Source organism: Palaemon carinicauda, chromosome 2 (genome assembly GCF_036898095.1).
Source record: "Palaemon carinicauda isolate YSFRI2023 chromosome 2, ASM3689809v2, whole genome shotgun sequence".
Taxonomy (NCBI): Eukaryota; Metazoa; Arthropoda; class Malacostraca; order Decapoda; family Palaemonidae; genus Palaemon; species Palaemon carinicauda.
The window spans coordinates 185,320,395-185,339,014 of NC_090726.1; the positions used below are offsets into that span (position 1 = coordinate 185,320,395).

General features: G+C 47.9%; 1 protein-coding gene and 1 long non-coding RNA gene across 3 annotated transcripts in view; one reads left to right on the top strand and one right to left on the bottom strand.

Moving 5' to 3' along the window:
- LOC137621553 (uncharacterized) overlaps positions 1–2,591 on the top strand; it is a 49,852-nt gene extending 47,261 nt beyond the window's left edge. The window contains exons 8-10 of the mRNA XM_068351946.1: positions 720–1,104; positions 1,554–1,738; positions 2,453–2,591. Of these exons, the coding sequence (XP_068208047.1) occupies positions 720–1,104; positions 1,554–1,738; positions 2,453–2,591 (709 nt within the window). The remainder of the gene's footprint in view (positions 1–719; positions 1,105–1,553; positions 1,739–2,452) is intronic.
- A 581-nt stretch (positions 2,592–3,172) lies between these two features.
- Positions 3,173–18,620, bottom strand: part of LOC137622438 (uncharacterized) — a 51,030-nt gene continuing 35,582 nt past the window's right edge. For both annotated transcript variants that reach the window (XR_011040451.1, XR_011040450.1), the window contains exon 3: positions 3,173–3,916. This is a non-coding gene — a long non-coding RNA (uncharacterized lncRNA). The remainder of the gene's footprint in view (positions 3,917–18,620) is intronic.

The following is an 18,620-nucleotide window of genomic DNA, read 5'->3' on the forward strand; positions in this document are numbered from 1 at the left end:
AGAGCAGGGACGTGCAGAGAGGGGGTGGTAGGGGTGCCAAAGCACCTGCCCTTTTGCTACTGTATTAAAAGTGCCCTTTGGAGAGGGATGTATTATAGGCCTGCCACCTATACCGCCTATCTCTGACAAGGTTTGACATTTAAGGGCGACCAAGAAAGTTCTATCAGTGAAAATCGCGGAAATTTTTTTGAACTTGTAGAAATGTTTAGCAAGTATGACAGTGTAGTTAAATTGCACCTTGATATAATTAAAGAAAAACAAGAAATACTGAAAAGACCCTAAGTGTCATTGCTTTCAAATAGGACTCAGAATGACCTGATCAAGGCTTTGGCCATTTCAGTTAGAAGAGTGATATTAGAAGAAATTCAAAAGAGCAAGATCTTTTCCATCCTCATAGATGAAACAACTAATGTATCACATCCAGAACAGGTCTCTTTTGTTTTGAGATATGTATATGACTTCAAAATAAAAGAACGTTTCATACAAGTATTCAGTGTGCAATCAACAACTTTTGATCTCTATGCTTAATAAAAATAACCTGAGCATAGACAATATGCGTGGACAAGGATATGATGGGGCAGCAAATATGAGTGGAATATACAATGGAGACTCCAAAGACAGAACCCAAAGGCTCTCTATGTACACTGCCATGCACACAGCCTAAATCTAGTATTAGTCGAAAGTGCAAAATCAAGTACTTAGTTTGTAACTTTTTTCAGGTTAGTGGAGAAACTGTATGCTTTTATTGCTAACTCTTCAAAATGGTATGCTGCTTTCATGTATATCCCGAAAGCAATGTATCCAGAAGAACGCCCACTTGAACTTAAGAAGCTATCGGACACAAGATGGGCTTGCAGAGAGTCAGCTCTTAGAACCATGAGGAAGGTCATCCCAGCTCTGAAGCAATTTTTAGAAGAGATAGTGCAAAAACATCCTCCTGGTGCATCAGCAGGGGATGGCTCAATATTGCTGCAAAGCATTAACTTTGAATTTCTTGAGATTCCAACCACAGTTTTTCAAAAAACTGCCTATGCCTCTAATGCTCTACAACAGAATGACTTTGATTGGCTACCTCCAACAGAATTGTGGATGGAGTGCTACAAAGTTTGAGAGAATTAAGAAATGATGAGAAGTTTCAGGAGATTTTTACAAATGTTAAAAAAAAAGAGCTGAATTCATAGCCATCGACCTTCCCTCTGGGATTGCTGGACAAGGCAGAAGAAGAAAAATACCTGAAAGATACAAGTATAGTGCTATATCTGCTACCGAGGACCAGAAATATCAATCGTTGGATGAGTACTACCGTGTGAGAGTATTTTGTGTTTTTAGATACAATATCACAAGAACTACAAAGAAGATTTAAAGGTGGACACAACACAACATGTGGTATCCTAAAGACCTTTCATTGTATGACAGGTCAAGATAACTGGAAAAAACCTGTGAATGAAGAGGCATTCAAGTCATTGCAAAAATTATGCCAGTTTTATGAGTAAGAAGAAGTAGACAGGCTACGGTTGGAATTAGAGATCTTCTATTCCTCATATCTTTGCCAGCCACAGAACACTGCAGCTACAATGCTCAACCTGATGAAAGAAAACTATGTCCAGGAGATATTGCCACTTATGCTTGAACTCTTAACAATGTATGCCACTCTACCCGTGACCCGTCACAACTGCAACAGTGGAAAGGACCTTCTCCAAACTCAAGCTGGTGAAGACAAAGCTAAGCAGCCTGTTCAGTGAGGAGAGGTTATCTGATTTTTTGTTGATAGCTGTTGAAAAGGATATCACCATCAACAACAGTGAAGTCATCAGCATATTCAAAGAAATGGCACACAGAAGGGTTCTCTTATAAATATGAAATGATATCTAGTTATTAGCCAAGTGTATTGATCATACTGATTGATTTTCTTGCTGTCATTTATGTAAAAGTGATATATATATATACATACATACATACATATATATATATATATATATATATATATATATATATATATATATATATATATATATATATATATATATATATATTTCCTTTTGCTAAATTTCCTAGTTCTACTGGTAGTCAGTATTGTAGATTTTATGTTCATAAAAAACATTAGCCCACTGGTACCTATGATATCAGTTATGTTTATCTCTTTCTTGAATTATTAATGGCTAGTTTAAATAAATTTGAAAGAATATTGAGCCGGTATATACCTAGCCTCAATCATTTCAATATTTTTGCCCTTTTTTTTACACTTGAGCACCTGCCCTGAAAAAGTGCTCTGCACGTCCATGCATGAGAGTATCTTTAGAAACTGTAATAAAAAAATGTGGAAGAATAATTACGATATCACACTCTGGGACTTTGAAATTTCTGAAGATATTTACAGAGGCATGATTCCCCAGTCTAATAATGAAAATGTATAAAATATTTCTATAATGTAACCATGCACTGTACTTTGCAGAGAAAACAACAACAGGATGAACAGGATGTACATTGTTAAAAAATGTTCAAATGTAAACACAGCTGAAATATGGACAATACTAGAGGGGTACTCAGTAGAGTGCAGACCTCCGCCACAGCAGCTTATTTCTCAACCTTGACCTTTGACCTAGGTCTTTCAAAATTGAATCACTTCCACATCTTTACATAATTAATCCCCGATAGTTTGGTTTCATTGTAGTGTATTACAGGGCAATGTATCCTAGGAAAACAGCTACTTATTCTTATAGAAAAAAATTACGCTCCCTTCGAAAATGACACTCGTTCCCGTCGCAAATGAATAGTTTCAGAAATATATATACATCTATATCCTCCGATAATGGGGGACCCCCAGTGGGAACTCGGGGTTTTGGGTGGGGAAAACGAACTCGGGGTTTTGGGTGGGGAAAACATACTGGGGAATCGAAATATAAATGTAAAACAAGCCTTTTCTTCTCTATACATTAGCTTCTTGAAATTATAATAATCGGAGGAAAATACAAAACAGAATATCTGGATAAACTTTGGAGGCGCCGTTGCAAAGATTGTGTTATGAAAAAATACAGTAACCAGTGCTGCCAACATCCGATGTACATTAGCACCCGTACGTTCGTTCGTTCGTGCATGCCAGTTTCGCCCTGCGCAGACCCCCCTCCCCCCTGCGCAGAATCTGTTTCCCATTTTATTATCCTATTCCTCTTAATATCATCTCATTTTATATTCCCATTCAATATTATTTATCATTCATTCTATTTTATCTTCCTAAACTGGGTTTATTTCTTTTGTTATTTCCTTTTCACTACCCGGTTTCACATAAATTCTTCCTCTGGACTAGTTTCCCTATCCAGTTCATTCATGGTAAAACCCTCACATTTAATATTTCCTTTCAATATTATTTATCATTCATTCCATTTTACCTTCCTATATTGTTGTTTATTTCCTTTTCACTCCTCAGTTTCACATAAATACTTTCCCTGGACTAGTTTCCCTACCCAGTTTATTTATGTTTACCCTCTAGACTCCCTTATTTTTCTGTTAACCAATCAGGAACCGATACGTATTCAAAGTTTACACAAGGGGGTTGACAACTGATATTTCCCTACCCCCTTCCTTTGTCTCTTTAAGTGGTCTGTTCTTTCCTCTTCCACGAAGCCCTTTTCCTTTGTAACCTTTGAACTAGTCAGGTGTCCGCCATTTGGAGTGAGATTTATTTTTTCGTATTTTACGATGGAGGAAATTATAGATACTTGTAACGGCTGCAGTATTCCGTATCTAAAATCATTTGCTAAATTCCATGGTGATTTTTGTGATTCTTCTGCCAATGTTGATATTTTCCTGAAATCACTCAATGTAATTCCTCAACTCTTGCAGTGCCCCAAGTGTCATTCCCCCCTATCTTACAGGAAAGATATTCTCGTGTTTTATTGCAATGCCGAATCCACCATACCTAAAACCAAAAAGAAACGTCGTTGTGGTTATACCGTTACTTCCTATTAAGGTACATTTTTGGGAAAAAGTCGTCAACCCCCATGGAAGACTCCCGTGACCCGCAAGTTTCGCCGTTTTGTTCGTAAAGGTAAGTGGAGAATTTTACCGTTTTCAGTAAATACCTGAGATTTGTGACCTGTCATACTACTAGGATAGGTTAGGTGGGTTTGTTAGGTTCTGTGCCCTTTTTGTACTTTTTATATATTGAGTAAAACTTATATGGAGAAATTATTCAAAATTCGTATGGAAATATCTATCATTGCTATCGTTGGTAATGTCATAGTGCCGTTGGTAACTCTGTGTACCATACGTCAACGTTGGTAGCACTGTGTATTATTGGTAACGTTGCTAATGTTATCGTTCGCAGTACATTCGTTTAAGAGAAGTGACACCGTTGAAGAAATGCTTATATTTAAATATTTTAACACAACATATATGTCATCAGTGATTATATTTAACCATTTTACAGAAAATATGACAAATTCGAAGATAATTTGTATTTTTCCTAACCATACAAACCTTAGCTATTTACATTGGGTTTACCTTTTAGCGCAGCTGAAATGACGAGCCAATAGTTTTAACGAGGGTTAATTACCCCCGCGCTAATTAGCGGGGGGTAGGGGAAGGGTAGCTTGCTACCCCTCCCCCCCACACACACCGGTGACTTGCTTCACTTTCACTTAGAGGTAGGACTTGACTTGGGGGTCAGGGATGGCGGGCATATTTATGTAAATAGCTAAGGTTTGTATGGTTAGGAAAAATACAAATTATCTTCGAATTTGTCATTTGTTCCGTAACCGAAATACAAACCACGCTATTTACATTGGGTGACTTACCCCTTAGGAAGGGTAGAAAGTCCCCAGCCTTACTGACTTCGGCTTGCCCGGGGGCTCGATCCCTCAGTGAGCAGCACTAGAGAAAGGGAGCCCCTGTACCTCACAAGTTCCTAGCATCGCTAGGAACGAGTGGCCTACATAAGCAGTGTGTGGAGGAAAGTGTGACTCGTCCTATGAAGTTGACCTTGAGACCTTCAGATAGGAATTCCAGGATAGGACGTTCCCAATACCACCTCGTCAGGGTATGGGAGACGCAACAGTATTAAGCTTAATACTAGGAGCACAAAGAAGCATGGGTTACCTGCAGAGGTCGAGGTCAGCTATGCGAGGACCAGGATGCTGCTTCCCCAAGAGAGGGGAGAATGAAGAAAGAAGTAAGGGTCAGACATACTCTTTCATTCACGCAGACTAAGACCGGGTAACAACGCCCTCAACCTACTGCTACTTGTCCAAAAAGGAGCCTGAGGTTAGACCAGCTGTTGTGCAGCCACCACAGGGCCGATAGAAAACGTATCGAGGCTCCTGTGGGTCATGTCTTGCAGGTAGTGGGCTGTGAAGGTCGTCTGACGCTTCCAGACCCCAGCTTGAAGTACCTGCGTCACAGAGAAGTTTCTCTTGAAGGCCAGGGATGTAGCATTACCCCTGACATCGTGGGCCCGAGGGCGACGTGACGGAGGAGGGTCAGGATTCAAGGCATGGTGGATAACCCTTCGAATCCAAGCTGAGATGGTGTTCCTGGTGACCCTCCTCTTAGTCCTGCCAGTGCTCACAAACAAAGCTCGCACTTGAGGACGGACTGCAGCCGTTCTCTTCAAGTAGTGCCTCAGACACCTCACTGGACATAGTAGCAGCTGGTCTGGTTCGCTTGTTACAGAACGGAGACTCGCGATCCTGAAAGAGTCGAAGCGAGGATCCGGCACCCCAGGATTCTGAGTCTTGGCAACAAACTCAGGGACGAACCTGAACGTTACCTCCCTCCATCCCCTTGAATGGGCGATGTCGTACGAGAGACCATGAAGTTCACTAACCCGCTTGGCCGAAGCCAAAGCGAGTAGGAAAGCCGTCTTCCAAGACAGGTGGCGATCGGAGGCCTGGCGTAAAGGTTCGAAGGGAGGTCTCTTAAGAGACCTGAGGACTCGAACCACGTTCCAAGGAGGAGGTCTCACTTCCGACTGGGGGCAGGTAAGCTCATAGCTACGTATGAGTAAAGAGAGTTCTAGCGATGAAGAAATATCCACGCCTTTCAGTCTGAAGGCCAAGCTTAAGGCTGAGCGATAGCCTTTCACTGCCGAGACCGAAAGGCGCATTTCTTCCCGCAGATAAACGAGGAAGTCCGCTATTGCTGGAATAGTGGCATCGAGTGGAGAGATGCCCCTTCCACGACACCAGCAACAAAAGACTCTCCACTTTGCTTGGTAGACTCCCTCAGAGGACCTTCGCAGGTGCCGAGACATTCTCTCCGCAACCTGTTGCGAAAAGCCTCTCTCCGTGAGGAGACGCTGGACAGTCTCCAGGCGTGAAGCCTTAGCGAGGCTACGGCCCTGTGAGGGACGCCGGAGTGGGGTTGTCTGAGAAGCTCGTGTCGTGGAGGAAGCTCCCTCGGGAGCTCCGTTAGGAGCTGCAGAAGGTCCGGAAACCATTCCGCGTGATGCCATAGCGGAGCTACCAGTCATCGAACAGTTGACCGATAATCTGGTCCTGTTGAGCACCCTTCTCATCAGACAGAACGGTGGGAAGGCGTACACGTCGATGTTGTCCCACCGTTGCTGGAAGCATCTTGCCAGAGTGCCTTGGGGTCCGGGACTGGGGAGCAGTACAGGGGCAGCTTGAAGTTCAAAGCTGTCGCGAACAAGTCCACAGTCGGGGAACCCCACAAAGTCAGGACTTTATTGGCTATCTGAGGATCCAAAGACCACTCGGTACTCACTATCTGCGAGGCCCTGCTCAGACTGTCGGCGAGCACATTCCTCTTGCCAGGAATGAAGCGAGCTGATAGTGTTATCGAGTGGATTTCGGTCCACCTCAGAGTCTCTACTGCAAGATGGGATAGCTGCTGCGAAAAAGTGCCTCCTTGCTTGTTGATATAAGCCACTACCGTGGTGTTGTCGCTCATCACCACCACGGAGTGACCCACCAGGGACCGTTGGAACTGCTGAAGAGCCAGAAAGACGGCCTTCAATTCTAGCAGGTTGATGTGTAGGCACTTTTCTGATTCTGACCAAAGGCCTGAGGCCCTCTGGTTCAGATTGTGCGGCCCCCACCCTTCTTTTGACGCGTCCGAAAACAGAGTCAATTCCGGGGGGAGGACGAGAAGACTCACTCCCTTTCGTAGGTTCTCGTCGACCAGCCACCATCGCAAGTCCGTCTGTTCCAGAGACCCCATTGGGATCAGAATGTCCGGGGAATCGGATCCTTGATTCCACCGGGACTTGAGCCGCCATTGAAGGGATCTCATCCTGAGGCGGCTGTTTGGAACCAGACGAGCCAGGGAGGATAGGTGACCTAAGAGACGCAACTACGATTGGGCGGGGAGTTCTTCTCGCCTGAGGAAGGGTTCCGCCACCCTCCTCGAGGAAGGGTTCCGCCACCCTCCTCGAGGAAGGGTTCCGCCACCCTCCTCGAGGAAGGGTTCCGCCACCCTCCTCAGCCTTGCTATCCGGTCGTCTGATGGAAAGGCTTTGTGGAGATTGGTGTCTATTAGCATGCCTAGATAAACCAGTCGTTGGGACGGCTGCAGAGAGGACTTCTCGAGGTTTACCACAATCCCCAGATCCTGGCAAAGATCCAGAAGCCTGTCTCGGTGCCGAAGAAGGGTTGACTCCGAGTCTGCTAGGATCAGCCAATCGTCCAGATAACGAAGGAGACGAATGCCGTTCCTGTGCGCCCAAGATGAAATCAGGGTGAACACACTGGTGAACACCTGAGGAGCTGTGGAGAGACCGAAACACAGCACCTTGAACTGGTAGATCTTGTCGTCTAGCCAAATCTCAGGTACTTCCTGGAAGACGGATGGATTGGGATCTGGAAGTACGCGTCCTTTAGATCCAGTGTGCACATGAAGTCTTGTGGTCTCACTGCAAGTCTGACCGTGTCTGCTGTCTCCATGCTGGACCGGGTTTGCTTGACAAACCCGTTCAGAGCTGAGAGGTCGATGACAGGTCACCAGCCTCCAGTAGCCTTCTTTACAAGAAAGAGTCGACTGAAGAAGCCTGGGGAGCCGTCGACGACCTCCTGGAGAGCACCCTTCTCGAGCATGGTCTCGACTTCGGCCTGAAGGGCCAGCCCCTTTGCCGATCCCGTGGCACAGGAGCTCAACGGCACTGGATTCGCTGTCAGGGGAGGTTGAGATGTTGTGAATGGGATGCGATAGCCTTGGCCGATCACTGAGACCGTCCAAGCATCGGGCCCGTGTTGCTGCCACCTGCGGACGCAACGCTGAAGGCATCCACCACAGGTGGACACGCAGGGGGACTGCCACCCCTAGGAGTCTTGCCTCCCCTGGAGGACTTACCGCCCCTCTTGACCTTGGCTGGAAAGGGCTGGGGCTTAGACACCACCTTCTTAACTGCCGGTGCCTGCTTTGGAGCCTTACGAGGCTGCTGCTGCTGTTGCGGCGGAGCTGGAGGCTTATAGGGCCGAGCTGTAAGGGCCCTATGGAGGAGGGAGTCCGTGCTGGACTTCCTCCACCTCAGCCGTTCGCTCCATGTCTTGAGGCTCAAACAGGTTCTCCCCCAGAAGGGAAGCATGTCGGAGCCTACAAACATCCACGGCGGGGACCTTCGAATGGAATCTTTCGGACACAGCATCGCGACACTTCAACACCGAGTTGGCCCACAGGGTGGTAACCTGGTGCGCCAAAAACTCGATGGAGCGGGTGCCCGAGAGCAAGAAGGTCTCCAGGGCCTTCCTATTGGTGTCCTTGGACAAGTCCTCCGAGTGCAATAGGATGCCCAGAGATCCTAGCCAAAAGTCCAGCCACGAAGTGGCCTGCATGGCACACTTAGCGACCTTCTCGTGGCTAAGGATCTCTGCCGCCGAGAACGAAACCTGCCGGGCAGAGAGCTTCTCAAAGGGAACTCCCTTCGCCAGCTCCTCCACAGAGTGATGGAGAGGAAGAGCGAGGCTGGACTCACCCAGAATCTCGAAATACCTCCTCTGCTGAAGACGAGGAGGAGGGATGAGCTTGTTCCCGGCAGAGGAACGACTGGAGGCGGCAAGAATCGCGAGCTGAGCGTTGGCCCTAGCTCTGGCACTCTTCAGGCCCCGAGACCAGGGCAGAGCCGCACTGGACTTAGGGGCCTTCCGAACGTCAAACACTTCATCTAAGATAGTGTCTTTGCCTTCACAGGAGGCAATGACTGGATCCATAAGCCCGTTAAGTTGCCTTATCAGGCTTAGGACCTGCCAGAAGGCATGTTCGGATTCCTGCTGATCTCCTCCCTGCGGGCTGGCAGCTAAGTCTCCTGTCCCAGGGATCTCTTCCTGGGGTGAAGCGTGGACGTTCCCCCGGGGGGCCGTGGGTTCCTGGCGAATCCTCGAAGATGACTTTGGGACGGTCTTGGAGTCCTTGGATTCCCTCCTGGGAGGGATACAGGATCCCAACAAGGAGGTTCGAGGAGCCCTTTCCTCACGAGACGATTCTCCTCCATGAAGCGAAGTCTCCCCCCTTGGTGCCGAGGGGAAGACTACCGCTTCACCGGACTCACCCGAGGACGGAAAGGCCTCGTCCACGGGAGAAGGAGAAAGCACTCGAGCAGGAGAAAGGGGCTTCGCGACAGACCTCTTGGGAACCAACTTCGCCCTGGGGGAAGTCACCACGAAGTCCACTCCTCTCTATCTCTTCAGCGTAGGAGAGACAGCCGTTGGTTTGTTACCCTGGTCGGCGAGTGCTGGCTTCATAACCCTCACTAACGCCCGCGCCAGGGGACCAAACCAAGTCTGTTGCTCCATGGACACAGATTCCGAAATCCTCGCTAAAGGGAAAGGGATCGGGCGATCCTTTGGAGTGGACACCACAGTACCTGCCTGAAAAGAAGGTGGGGAAGAATGATGTACTAACCTCTCCTCAGTATTATCCTTGTCCTGCACTACAATCCTGTGTTTGGGTGGAGGCGATCCCGAGTGTTGTCCAGGAACACGCGTTCCTGCTTCTACCACCGGCTGCGAAATTCGCCGCGAACGATGGTCGCGCGGGCGCGAGGGAGCACAGGTGAATGAGCGCGTGTCCGAGTCGGCGAACGAAAGCATTGGCGCGATGGCGAGGAAATGCGCTGCCGCGTGGGCGAGGAAGATTGCTGGCGATGTAGATCAACAGGCGATCGGTGGTGACGCGTTGGCGAGCGATAGTGCGCATCACGCGCAGGTGAGTGCTCGCGCGATGGCGAGCTAAAAGATGGCGAACCATGTCCCTTCAGAACCTCTGGGCGACAAAGCGTTGGAGAACGCGGGCGCGCAGGTTGTAAATCACGCGGGCGATCCGGAGATCGCCGATAAACAGGTGATCGCTGACGCGTAGGAGAACGCTGATGAATAGGCGATACTAAAATCGGCTGTGCGCGCTGGCGAGCAGGTGATCGCCGGCGCGTAGGTGATCGTTAACGCGTAGGAGAACGCTGATGAATAGGCGATACTAAAATCGCCTGTGCGCGCTAGCGAGCAGGTGATCGCTGGCGCGTAGGTGATCGCTGGCGAGCAGGAGGGCGACGCGTGAGATCCTGTGAAGGAACAGGTGGCGCGGCGCGTTCACGAACAGGAACAGGAAGATCGCAGGCGCGTGGGCGAACATGTGCTTTTGACACACGCACTGGAGAACGCGAACGTTGTTGCGTAGACACAGGATGAGAGAGCTCAGGAGACTGATGGCGCGCAGGGAGTTCAACAGGAACTGCAGGATGGTCAGAGACCACAGGGCGATGATCCTCAAAAGAGCGCTGACGAGGAGGGCGAACATCAGGAGAGGGCCAACGAGCAGGAGAGCATTGACGAGCAGGAGAGCGTTGATGATCAGGAGAGCGCTGACAAGCAGGAGAGCGCTGACGAGCAGGAGAGCGCCTGTGCGATAGCACTGCACGTGGAAGGGAAGAATCCCTTTGCCCCGAAGGGACCGTTGCCCGTCGGGTGATGAGTTCCCCAGAAGGTGAAGATCTAGCAGGAGTTGGAGAACGGTCTGCAGAGAGGTCCAAAGGAGCAGGAGCTGTAGGCTGAGTACGACGAGGAGAGTCCCCTTCGGAGGAAGAAGATCCAAAAAGGCGCCTCTTAACCCCCTTATAAGGGGAAGGGAGGCCCTTGCGACGCAGCAGACGGTGAGCCTTACGGCGAAGGCGGCCACGGGGAAGATCATCACGACCATCAGTCCTCCGAAGGGGAGTCTCAGTCAAAGCACTTCCCTTAGAAGGAAGCTGAACAGCAGAAGAGCCCGTAGGACTCACTTCCCCCTTCGAAGGATGTACGGAAGGGGGAGGAGAGCCATCAGCACCATCATCCTCAACTGCACCTGCAGAGGATTGCCCAGCCACGTCGGAGGCCTCTGCCACCACGACGTCGACGATAGACAGAGGGTCTACCTCTGCTACCGCCGGCGACTGCGTAACGGCGGCCCCCAACGAGACAAGGTCAATCAAGGCGACCCTGGAGGGCAAGCCCTTAAGCCCCAGGGAAGCCCAAATCTGTAAAAGATCACCATTAGACAAGGAGTTATCAATGGCATCCCCCGGAGGAGGAGGGGGAACCGCCCCGCTATGGGAGGCGACGCCCTCTCCCCCCACCCAAGGTCGGGAAACAGAACTAGGGCCTGCGCTACCACTCGGACGACTCTCCTTAGGAGCCGGTCGAGGGGGAGCTTCGGAGGAGGTTTGGGCGGCGAAAGAAGAATCCCGAGAACCTTCCTCCTTCAAGGCAACCCCCGAAGGAGAACGGTCTCTCTTGGACTTCTTCTTACGCCGGCGGCCAAACCTCTCCCACTGGGAGGCAGACCACTCCCTACACTCACAACATGACAAATTCGAAGATAATTTGTATTTTTCCTAACCATACAAACCTTAGCTATTTACATTGGGTTTACCTTTTAGCGCAGCTGAAATGGCGAGCCATTAGAATTTAACGAGGGTGTATTACCCCTGCGCTAGTTAGCAGGGGGGTAGGGGAGTAGTAGCTTGCTACCCCTCCCCCCCTCACACACAGGTGAATGCTCACTTTCACTTAGAGGTAGGACTTGTCTTGGGGGACAGGGCTGGCGGGCAAATATGTGTAAATAGCTAAGGTTTGTATGGTTAGGAAAAATACAAATTATCTTCGAATTTGTCATTTGTTCCGTAACCAAAATACAAACCACGCTATTTTCATTGGGTGACTTACCCCTTAGGTAGGGTGGAAAGTCCCCAGCCATACTGGCTTTGGCTTTACCCGTGGACTCAGAATCCGAGTGAGTCGCACTCGAGAAAAGGAGTCCCTGCACCTCACAACTTCCTTGCTCCGCAAGGAACCGTGTGGCCTACATAAGCTTGTGTGTGAAGCAAGAAGTGTGACCCGTCCTAGGCAGTTGACCTAGAGTTCCAGAAGGAACTCTGGGTTAGGACGTTCCCAATACAACCCCGTCAGGGTATGGGGGACGCGACAGTATTGACTCAATACTCGGAACACAAGGAAGCATGGTTTACCTGCAGAGGTTCGAGGTCAGCTATGCAGAGACCAGGATGCTGCTTCCCCGTAGAGGGGATGATGAACAAAGAAATAAGGGCCAGACATACTTCTTTCGTTCATGCAGACTAAAACCTGATAACAATGCCCTCAACCTTCTGCTACCTGTCCAAAAAGGAGCCTGAGGTTAGACCAGCTGTTGTGTAGCCACCACAGAGCGATAGAAAACGTATCGAAACTCCTGTGGGTCACGCCCTGCAGGAAGCGGGCTGCGAAGGTCATTAGACGCTTCCAGACTCCAGCTTGTAGCACCTGCGTCACAGAGTAGTATTACTCGAAGGCGAGGGACGTTGCGATGTATCCAACATCGTGCTGTAGGGCGACGTGACGGGGGAGGGTCTGGAGACAGGTCGAGATGAATGTCCTTGAGTCCGAGCTGAAGAGGTATACTGGTGACTCTCCCCGGTGTCCTCCTTGTGCTCCCAAATCGGCTGCAACTGAGGACAAACTGCAACTGTTCCCAAAGCTAACCTCTCGATTCCTTTACTGGCAAGAAAGAAAAGGTTTTGGGATATCAGATACAGAATGGAGACTCGAAATCTTGAAGGAATTGGACCGAAGGGCCGGGACCCCAAGATTCTGAGTCTAGCCAACAACTCAGGAGCGAACCTGAATGTTGCCTCCCCCTCTTCTTAAGAAAGGGCGGAGTCGTACGAGACCAAGATGATTGCTTACAAACTGGCCGCGGCCAGAGTGAGCAGGAGACCAAAGACGGAATACAATCCGAGGCCTGTCATAAAGGGTCTTGAGAAGATCTCTTGAGGGACTAAAAAGTCCGAGCCATGCTCCAAGTTGGAGGTCTCACTCCGACTATGGCAGGGACGACCGTAGCTTCGCATGAGCGAGGAAAGATCCAGCGGGCAGGAAAAAGTTATTCCTTTAAGCCTGAAGGTTAGGGAAAGGCTGAGCGACAGGCTTCATTGCCGAGAGTGGAAAGGACTTTCCTCCCGACGAAAGGCAATAAGACCGTTATTGCTGGAGAAGAGGCCTCAAGGGAAGAGGTATATCTCCCACGGCACCAACCACCGAAGACTCTTCACTTCGCCTGGAAGTCCCCTGCGGATGACTATCGCAGATGACGCGCCCTCCGTCCCGCGACTGTAGCGGGTTGTCTCTTCTTGAGGAGGAGGCGTAGTGTCTCCAGGCATGAAGCCGACGCGACGCCCCGGTTCGTGAAAGATGTTGCAGTGTGGTTGTTTGAGTAGTCTGTGCCATGGGAGAAGCTCTCCCGGGAGTTCCGTCAGGGGAAGCACAGGGTCCAGAAACCGTTCTGCGCATAGTCCCAGTGGAGCTCTCCCATTGAAAGGTTGACAGACAACCTGGTCTTGTTGAGACCCATTCTCCACAGACAAAAAGGAGGGAAGACGCAGGCGTCGAAGTTGTCCCACCATCACCGGAATGCATCTTGCCAGAGTCTCGGGGTCTGAGACTGGGGGGAAGAACAGCGGAAGCTTGAGGTTCCAAGCTGTCGCGATCAGGTCCCCCAGACCAGGACTTGCTGGTTACTCAAGGCCAAAGACCCCCAGGTACACTCTCTCTACGAGGCTCTGCTCGGATAGTCGGAGAGAACATTCCTCTGCCTGGAATGAGAGAGCCGATGGTGGTATTTAGAGTATCTCTACTGCAAGATGTGGAGGTGTGAAAATGCGTCCCCTGCTGGTTGGAACAAGCCAGAATCATGAAGTCGACGCGCACGGAGCGACTCGGCAGGAGCTGTAGGATCTGCAGGGGGGCCAGACTACGGCCCCTAAGCCTGCCTGAATGATGGAGAGGTATCCTTCAGATCCTGACCATAGGCCTGGACCGGAACATGCCCCCCCCCCCCTTTTTTTTTTTGACGAGTCCGAGAACAGCATCAAGAATGTGGGGAAAGGACGAGAATATCCACTCCCATCAAGAGGTTCCATAGGTCAACACCCATTGCAGGTCTAATAGTTCCGCTGGTCCCATAGGGGCCAGGAAGTCCGGTTAATAGTTGCCTGAAACCACCGGAACTTGGACCGGCCCACATGGAACTTATCCTGAGGCGACCGTTCGGAACTACAGTGAACCCTCGCTACTTCGCGGTTCGACAATCGCGGATTCACCACTTCGCGGGGTTTTCCCATAACCCATATATATATACATATCGCGGATTTTCCGGAAAATTCGAAAATACCGCGAAATCTGAAGACAACCAAATACGATATTTTGTTACCTGTAATTCCATTAATACTGTAATTAGTAATATCTGCTCTTACTGATTGTTCATTGCATTACATATGATATATAATTCAGCACAGAAAGAAATAAAACACGAAAAGAGAATGTGATCATACGATAATTCAGTACGTAGTAAAATTAAATCGAACATGAAACGCAAATCAGATGCAGTCATACCATATTAGAATGGTGTGTACTGTAATGGATGTGCTTCTTTTCCATGAATCTTTTGTATGTATACGTACGTAGTACAGTACTGCATCCAATAATATTCTTTGTTGCAAAAATCACATTTCGAATACTGTAAGCGTACGAGAGAGAGAGAGAGAGAGAGAGAGAGAGAGAGAGAGAGAGAGAGAGAGAGAGAGAGAGAGAGAGAGAGAGAGAGGCGTAAAATAGCGTACGTAAATTTTTATTATTATTGTTATTATTATTATTATTATTGTTGTTGTTAATAAAATTATTATTGTTATTATTATTAATCATTATTATTATTATTATTACTGTACAGTATTATTATCATTATTTATTATTATTACGGTATTGTACTTAATCTACGTACGTTCATTATGCGCGGGGCATCTTCTATGAGTAACCAACGCACCATAGTACTGTAAGACGGGTTGTGATTGGTTCAAGCGCTGATAGATGACGAATCAAAACTCAAGTTTTGTTATCTAGCCTGTGATTGGTGTTTTGCCCGCATCTTCTACCCGCAGCATCAAAGTTCTCGCGGGGCTGGATCGTTCACTTTCTCTTTCCGCGTATTGCCGAGTAGACGTTCTTAAGTTTGTGAAGTTTAATCTGTGCTGTGTGCGACTGTTTTAAGTTGAACTTTTTGTTGAACTTTCTGTTAAATCCTACTGTACAATGCCTCCCAAGCGTTCTGCTTCTAGTAAGGCTGGTAGTGAGCCTAAACGCCACCGAAGGATGATGACGATAGCTGAGAAGGTTACGCTTCTCGACATGTTAAAAGATGGTAGAAGTTACGCGGCCGCCGGCCGCCATTTTGGCATCAACGAATCCACCGTTCGCTATATCAAAAAGGACGAGGCGAACATTAGAAAGACTGCTGCAATCACCTTTAGCAGATCAGCGAAGCGAGTCGTTACAACGCGTAATAAAACGATCGTACGCATGGAAGGTGCTTTAGCTGTGTGGATTGCCGACTGCCGGAAGAAGAACATAGCGTTGGATACGAACACCATCCAAACAAAGGCTTTGAGCTTATATGAGAATTTTGCTGCAAAGGAACCTAAAGACGACGACGGCAACCATGGTGAAGATGATGATGATGCAGATGATCCTCAACCAGGGACATCCACTGATTCCCAGCCTCAGAAACGTTTTTCCGCAAGCAAAGGATGGTTCGCGAAGTTTCAGAAACGCTTCGCCCTGAAAAGCGTTTCCCTGCATGGGGAGTCTGCTTCCGCTGACACTGCCGCTGCTGAAACTTACGTGAACCAGACTTTCAAGAACATTATCGCTGAAGGTGGATACAAGCCGGAACAAGTGTTTAATATGGATGAAACCGGCTTGTTTTGGAAGAGAATGCCGTCGCGAACTTTCCTGTTCAAAGAGGAAGCCAAAGCCTCTGGCTTTAAGGCATTCAAGGATCGCGTTACCCTCGTGATGTGTGGCAATGCTGCTGGATTTTTGTTAAAGCCGGGGCTTATTTATAAGTCGAAAAATCCTCGCGCTTTGAAAAATAAAAATAAGAATCTCCTTCCCGTGTACTGGATGCATAATCAAAAAGCATGGATTACGAAGATGCTGACCTCCAACTGGTTCCACCAGTGTTTCATCCCGCAAGTCCATGAATATCTCTTAGAGAAGGGCTTGCCATTCAAGATCCTTCTCCTTATGGATAACGCTGGTGGACACGCAACTGACCTGTCGCGTGAGGGCGTTCAGGTTGAGTTCCTGCCACCCAACACCACGTCATTAATTCAACCGATGGACCAGGGGGTTATCAGGGCGTTCAAGGCCCTCTACACGAAGAATACCTTGGCGGACCTCGTTGCGTGTGTGGATGCTGCCCAAGATGACGAGGATGAAGATTTCAACTTGAAGGCGTACTGGCGGCAGTACACCATAGCCACGTGCCTGCAGAATATTCAAAAGGCACTTCAAGAGATGAAACCTGCAACCGTGAATGCGAGCTGGAAGAAGCTGTGGCCCGATATTGTTTACGACGACAAGGGATTTACTCCGTCGGAAATCCAACACTCTGCAATACGGAAATCTGTGCAGTTGGCTGCCATAATTGGAGGTGACGGGTTTGGCGACATGACGACTGAAGACGTCGACGAGTTGTTGGACTGCCATTCCCAGCCCCTAACTGACGCAGACCTCGAAGACCTGACGAAATCGGCAAGTGAGGAAGAGACCCAAGAAAATGTCGAAGAAACGGGCTTAACATTAGAACGGCTTGCCAAGTTCTGCAACCATATGGAGGAGGCGAAAGAAATGTTACAAGAGTGGGACGAGGATATGGTTCGCTCGATGCAATTCTCAAATAAGGTCGATGACATCATGACTCCCTACAGGATGCTCTTGGATCGAAAAAAGAAGCAGCGGCAACAACTTCCGATCACAATGTTCTTCCAGCCTCGCAAAAAAGAGCCAGTTCCTCCTGCTAGTACGCCTTCGGAAGAAATTGAAGAAGTTTCCCAGGAAGAAGTTGAAGAGGTGTCCCAGGAAAAGACACCTCCGTCTGAAGAGACGTAAAATACTATCATTGACTGCACAGTAGAACACATCATCAGCTTCATCATCATCATTTCTACTGTGCAGCAAATTCATCGCCATCGTCATTCAAGTTTTTCTTGAACTTCTTTCGTGGTGAGTACAGTAACAATCTTTATTTTTTACTTTAACCTGTTTTATAGTTTAGTAATGTACGTACTGTATGCATTAAGTTAAAGGGAAGGTTTTAAAAGTCTACATGTTGTAACCTATCATATTTTTTTTGTTTAAAATTTACATTTACGTACGTAAAACAATCTCTCTCTCTCTCTCTCTCTCTCTCTCTCTCTCTCTCTCTCTCTCTCTCTCTCTCTCTCTCTCTCTCTCTCGTAAATTGTTTTCCTGCTTTGCTACGTACAATATTGTATAATTTATATTTGTAAGGTAACATATTTTGTAAATGCTTTTACTGTAAATACTGTATGTACTGTATCATTATTTATCACTATCATCATGCGCGTTAAATGCCTTGTTTGTTCTGAGCGTGGTTGTTTACTGAGCGTACACGCCGTCGTTTCAGGCGGCGTCATAAAGAAAAAGATTTCATTTGGAAGTCCTAAGAAAAATACGTAAACTAAAACATTGGTAATAAAAAATCAACATACAGTACTGTATAATCAATATAATCGATGCAAAAACTAACCTATACATATATGTGTACACTAAATGAGTTTGTTTCTTCATTATGATCAGAGATGAACGTAAACAAAACATTGGTTGCCATTTTTTATCGTGCTTTTTAGGTGTTTAGGAAACACATGATATAAAATCGCCTTTAATATTTGTGCCTGTTTTAGTTTAGGGTGCTGTAGTACATGCATTAAGTGTTCTGTACATTAAAGGGTGGTTTGTTAACAGTACTACGTACAAGGGAAGGTTTTAAAAGGCCGAATATACATGTTAAATAAATAGGTAAATATGCTGTCACTACTTCGCGGATTTTCACCTATCGCGCCCGCGTCTGGAACCTATCTACCGCGATAAACGAGGGTTCACTGTATAGACGAGTCAATGAGGAAAGGAGAACTAGGAAACGTTCCAAGGTAGGGCTGAAAGCTCTGCTTGACCGAGAACAGGTACTGCGACTCTCCTCAGCCTTGCCACAGTCAACTGAAGGGAAGGCTCGGAGGAGGTGGCAACAGAATCTGGCGTCCCCAGGTGGTCACCCATCCAAGTACCGAC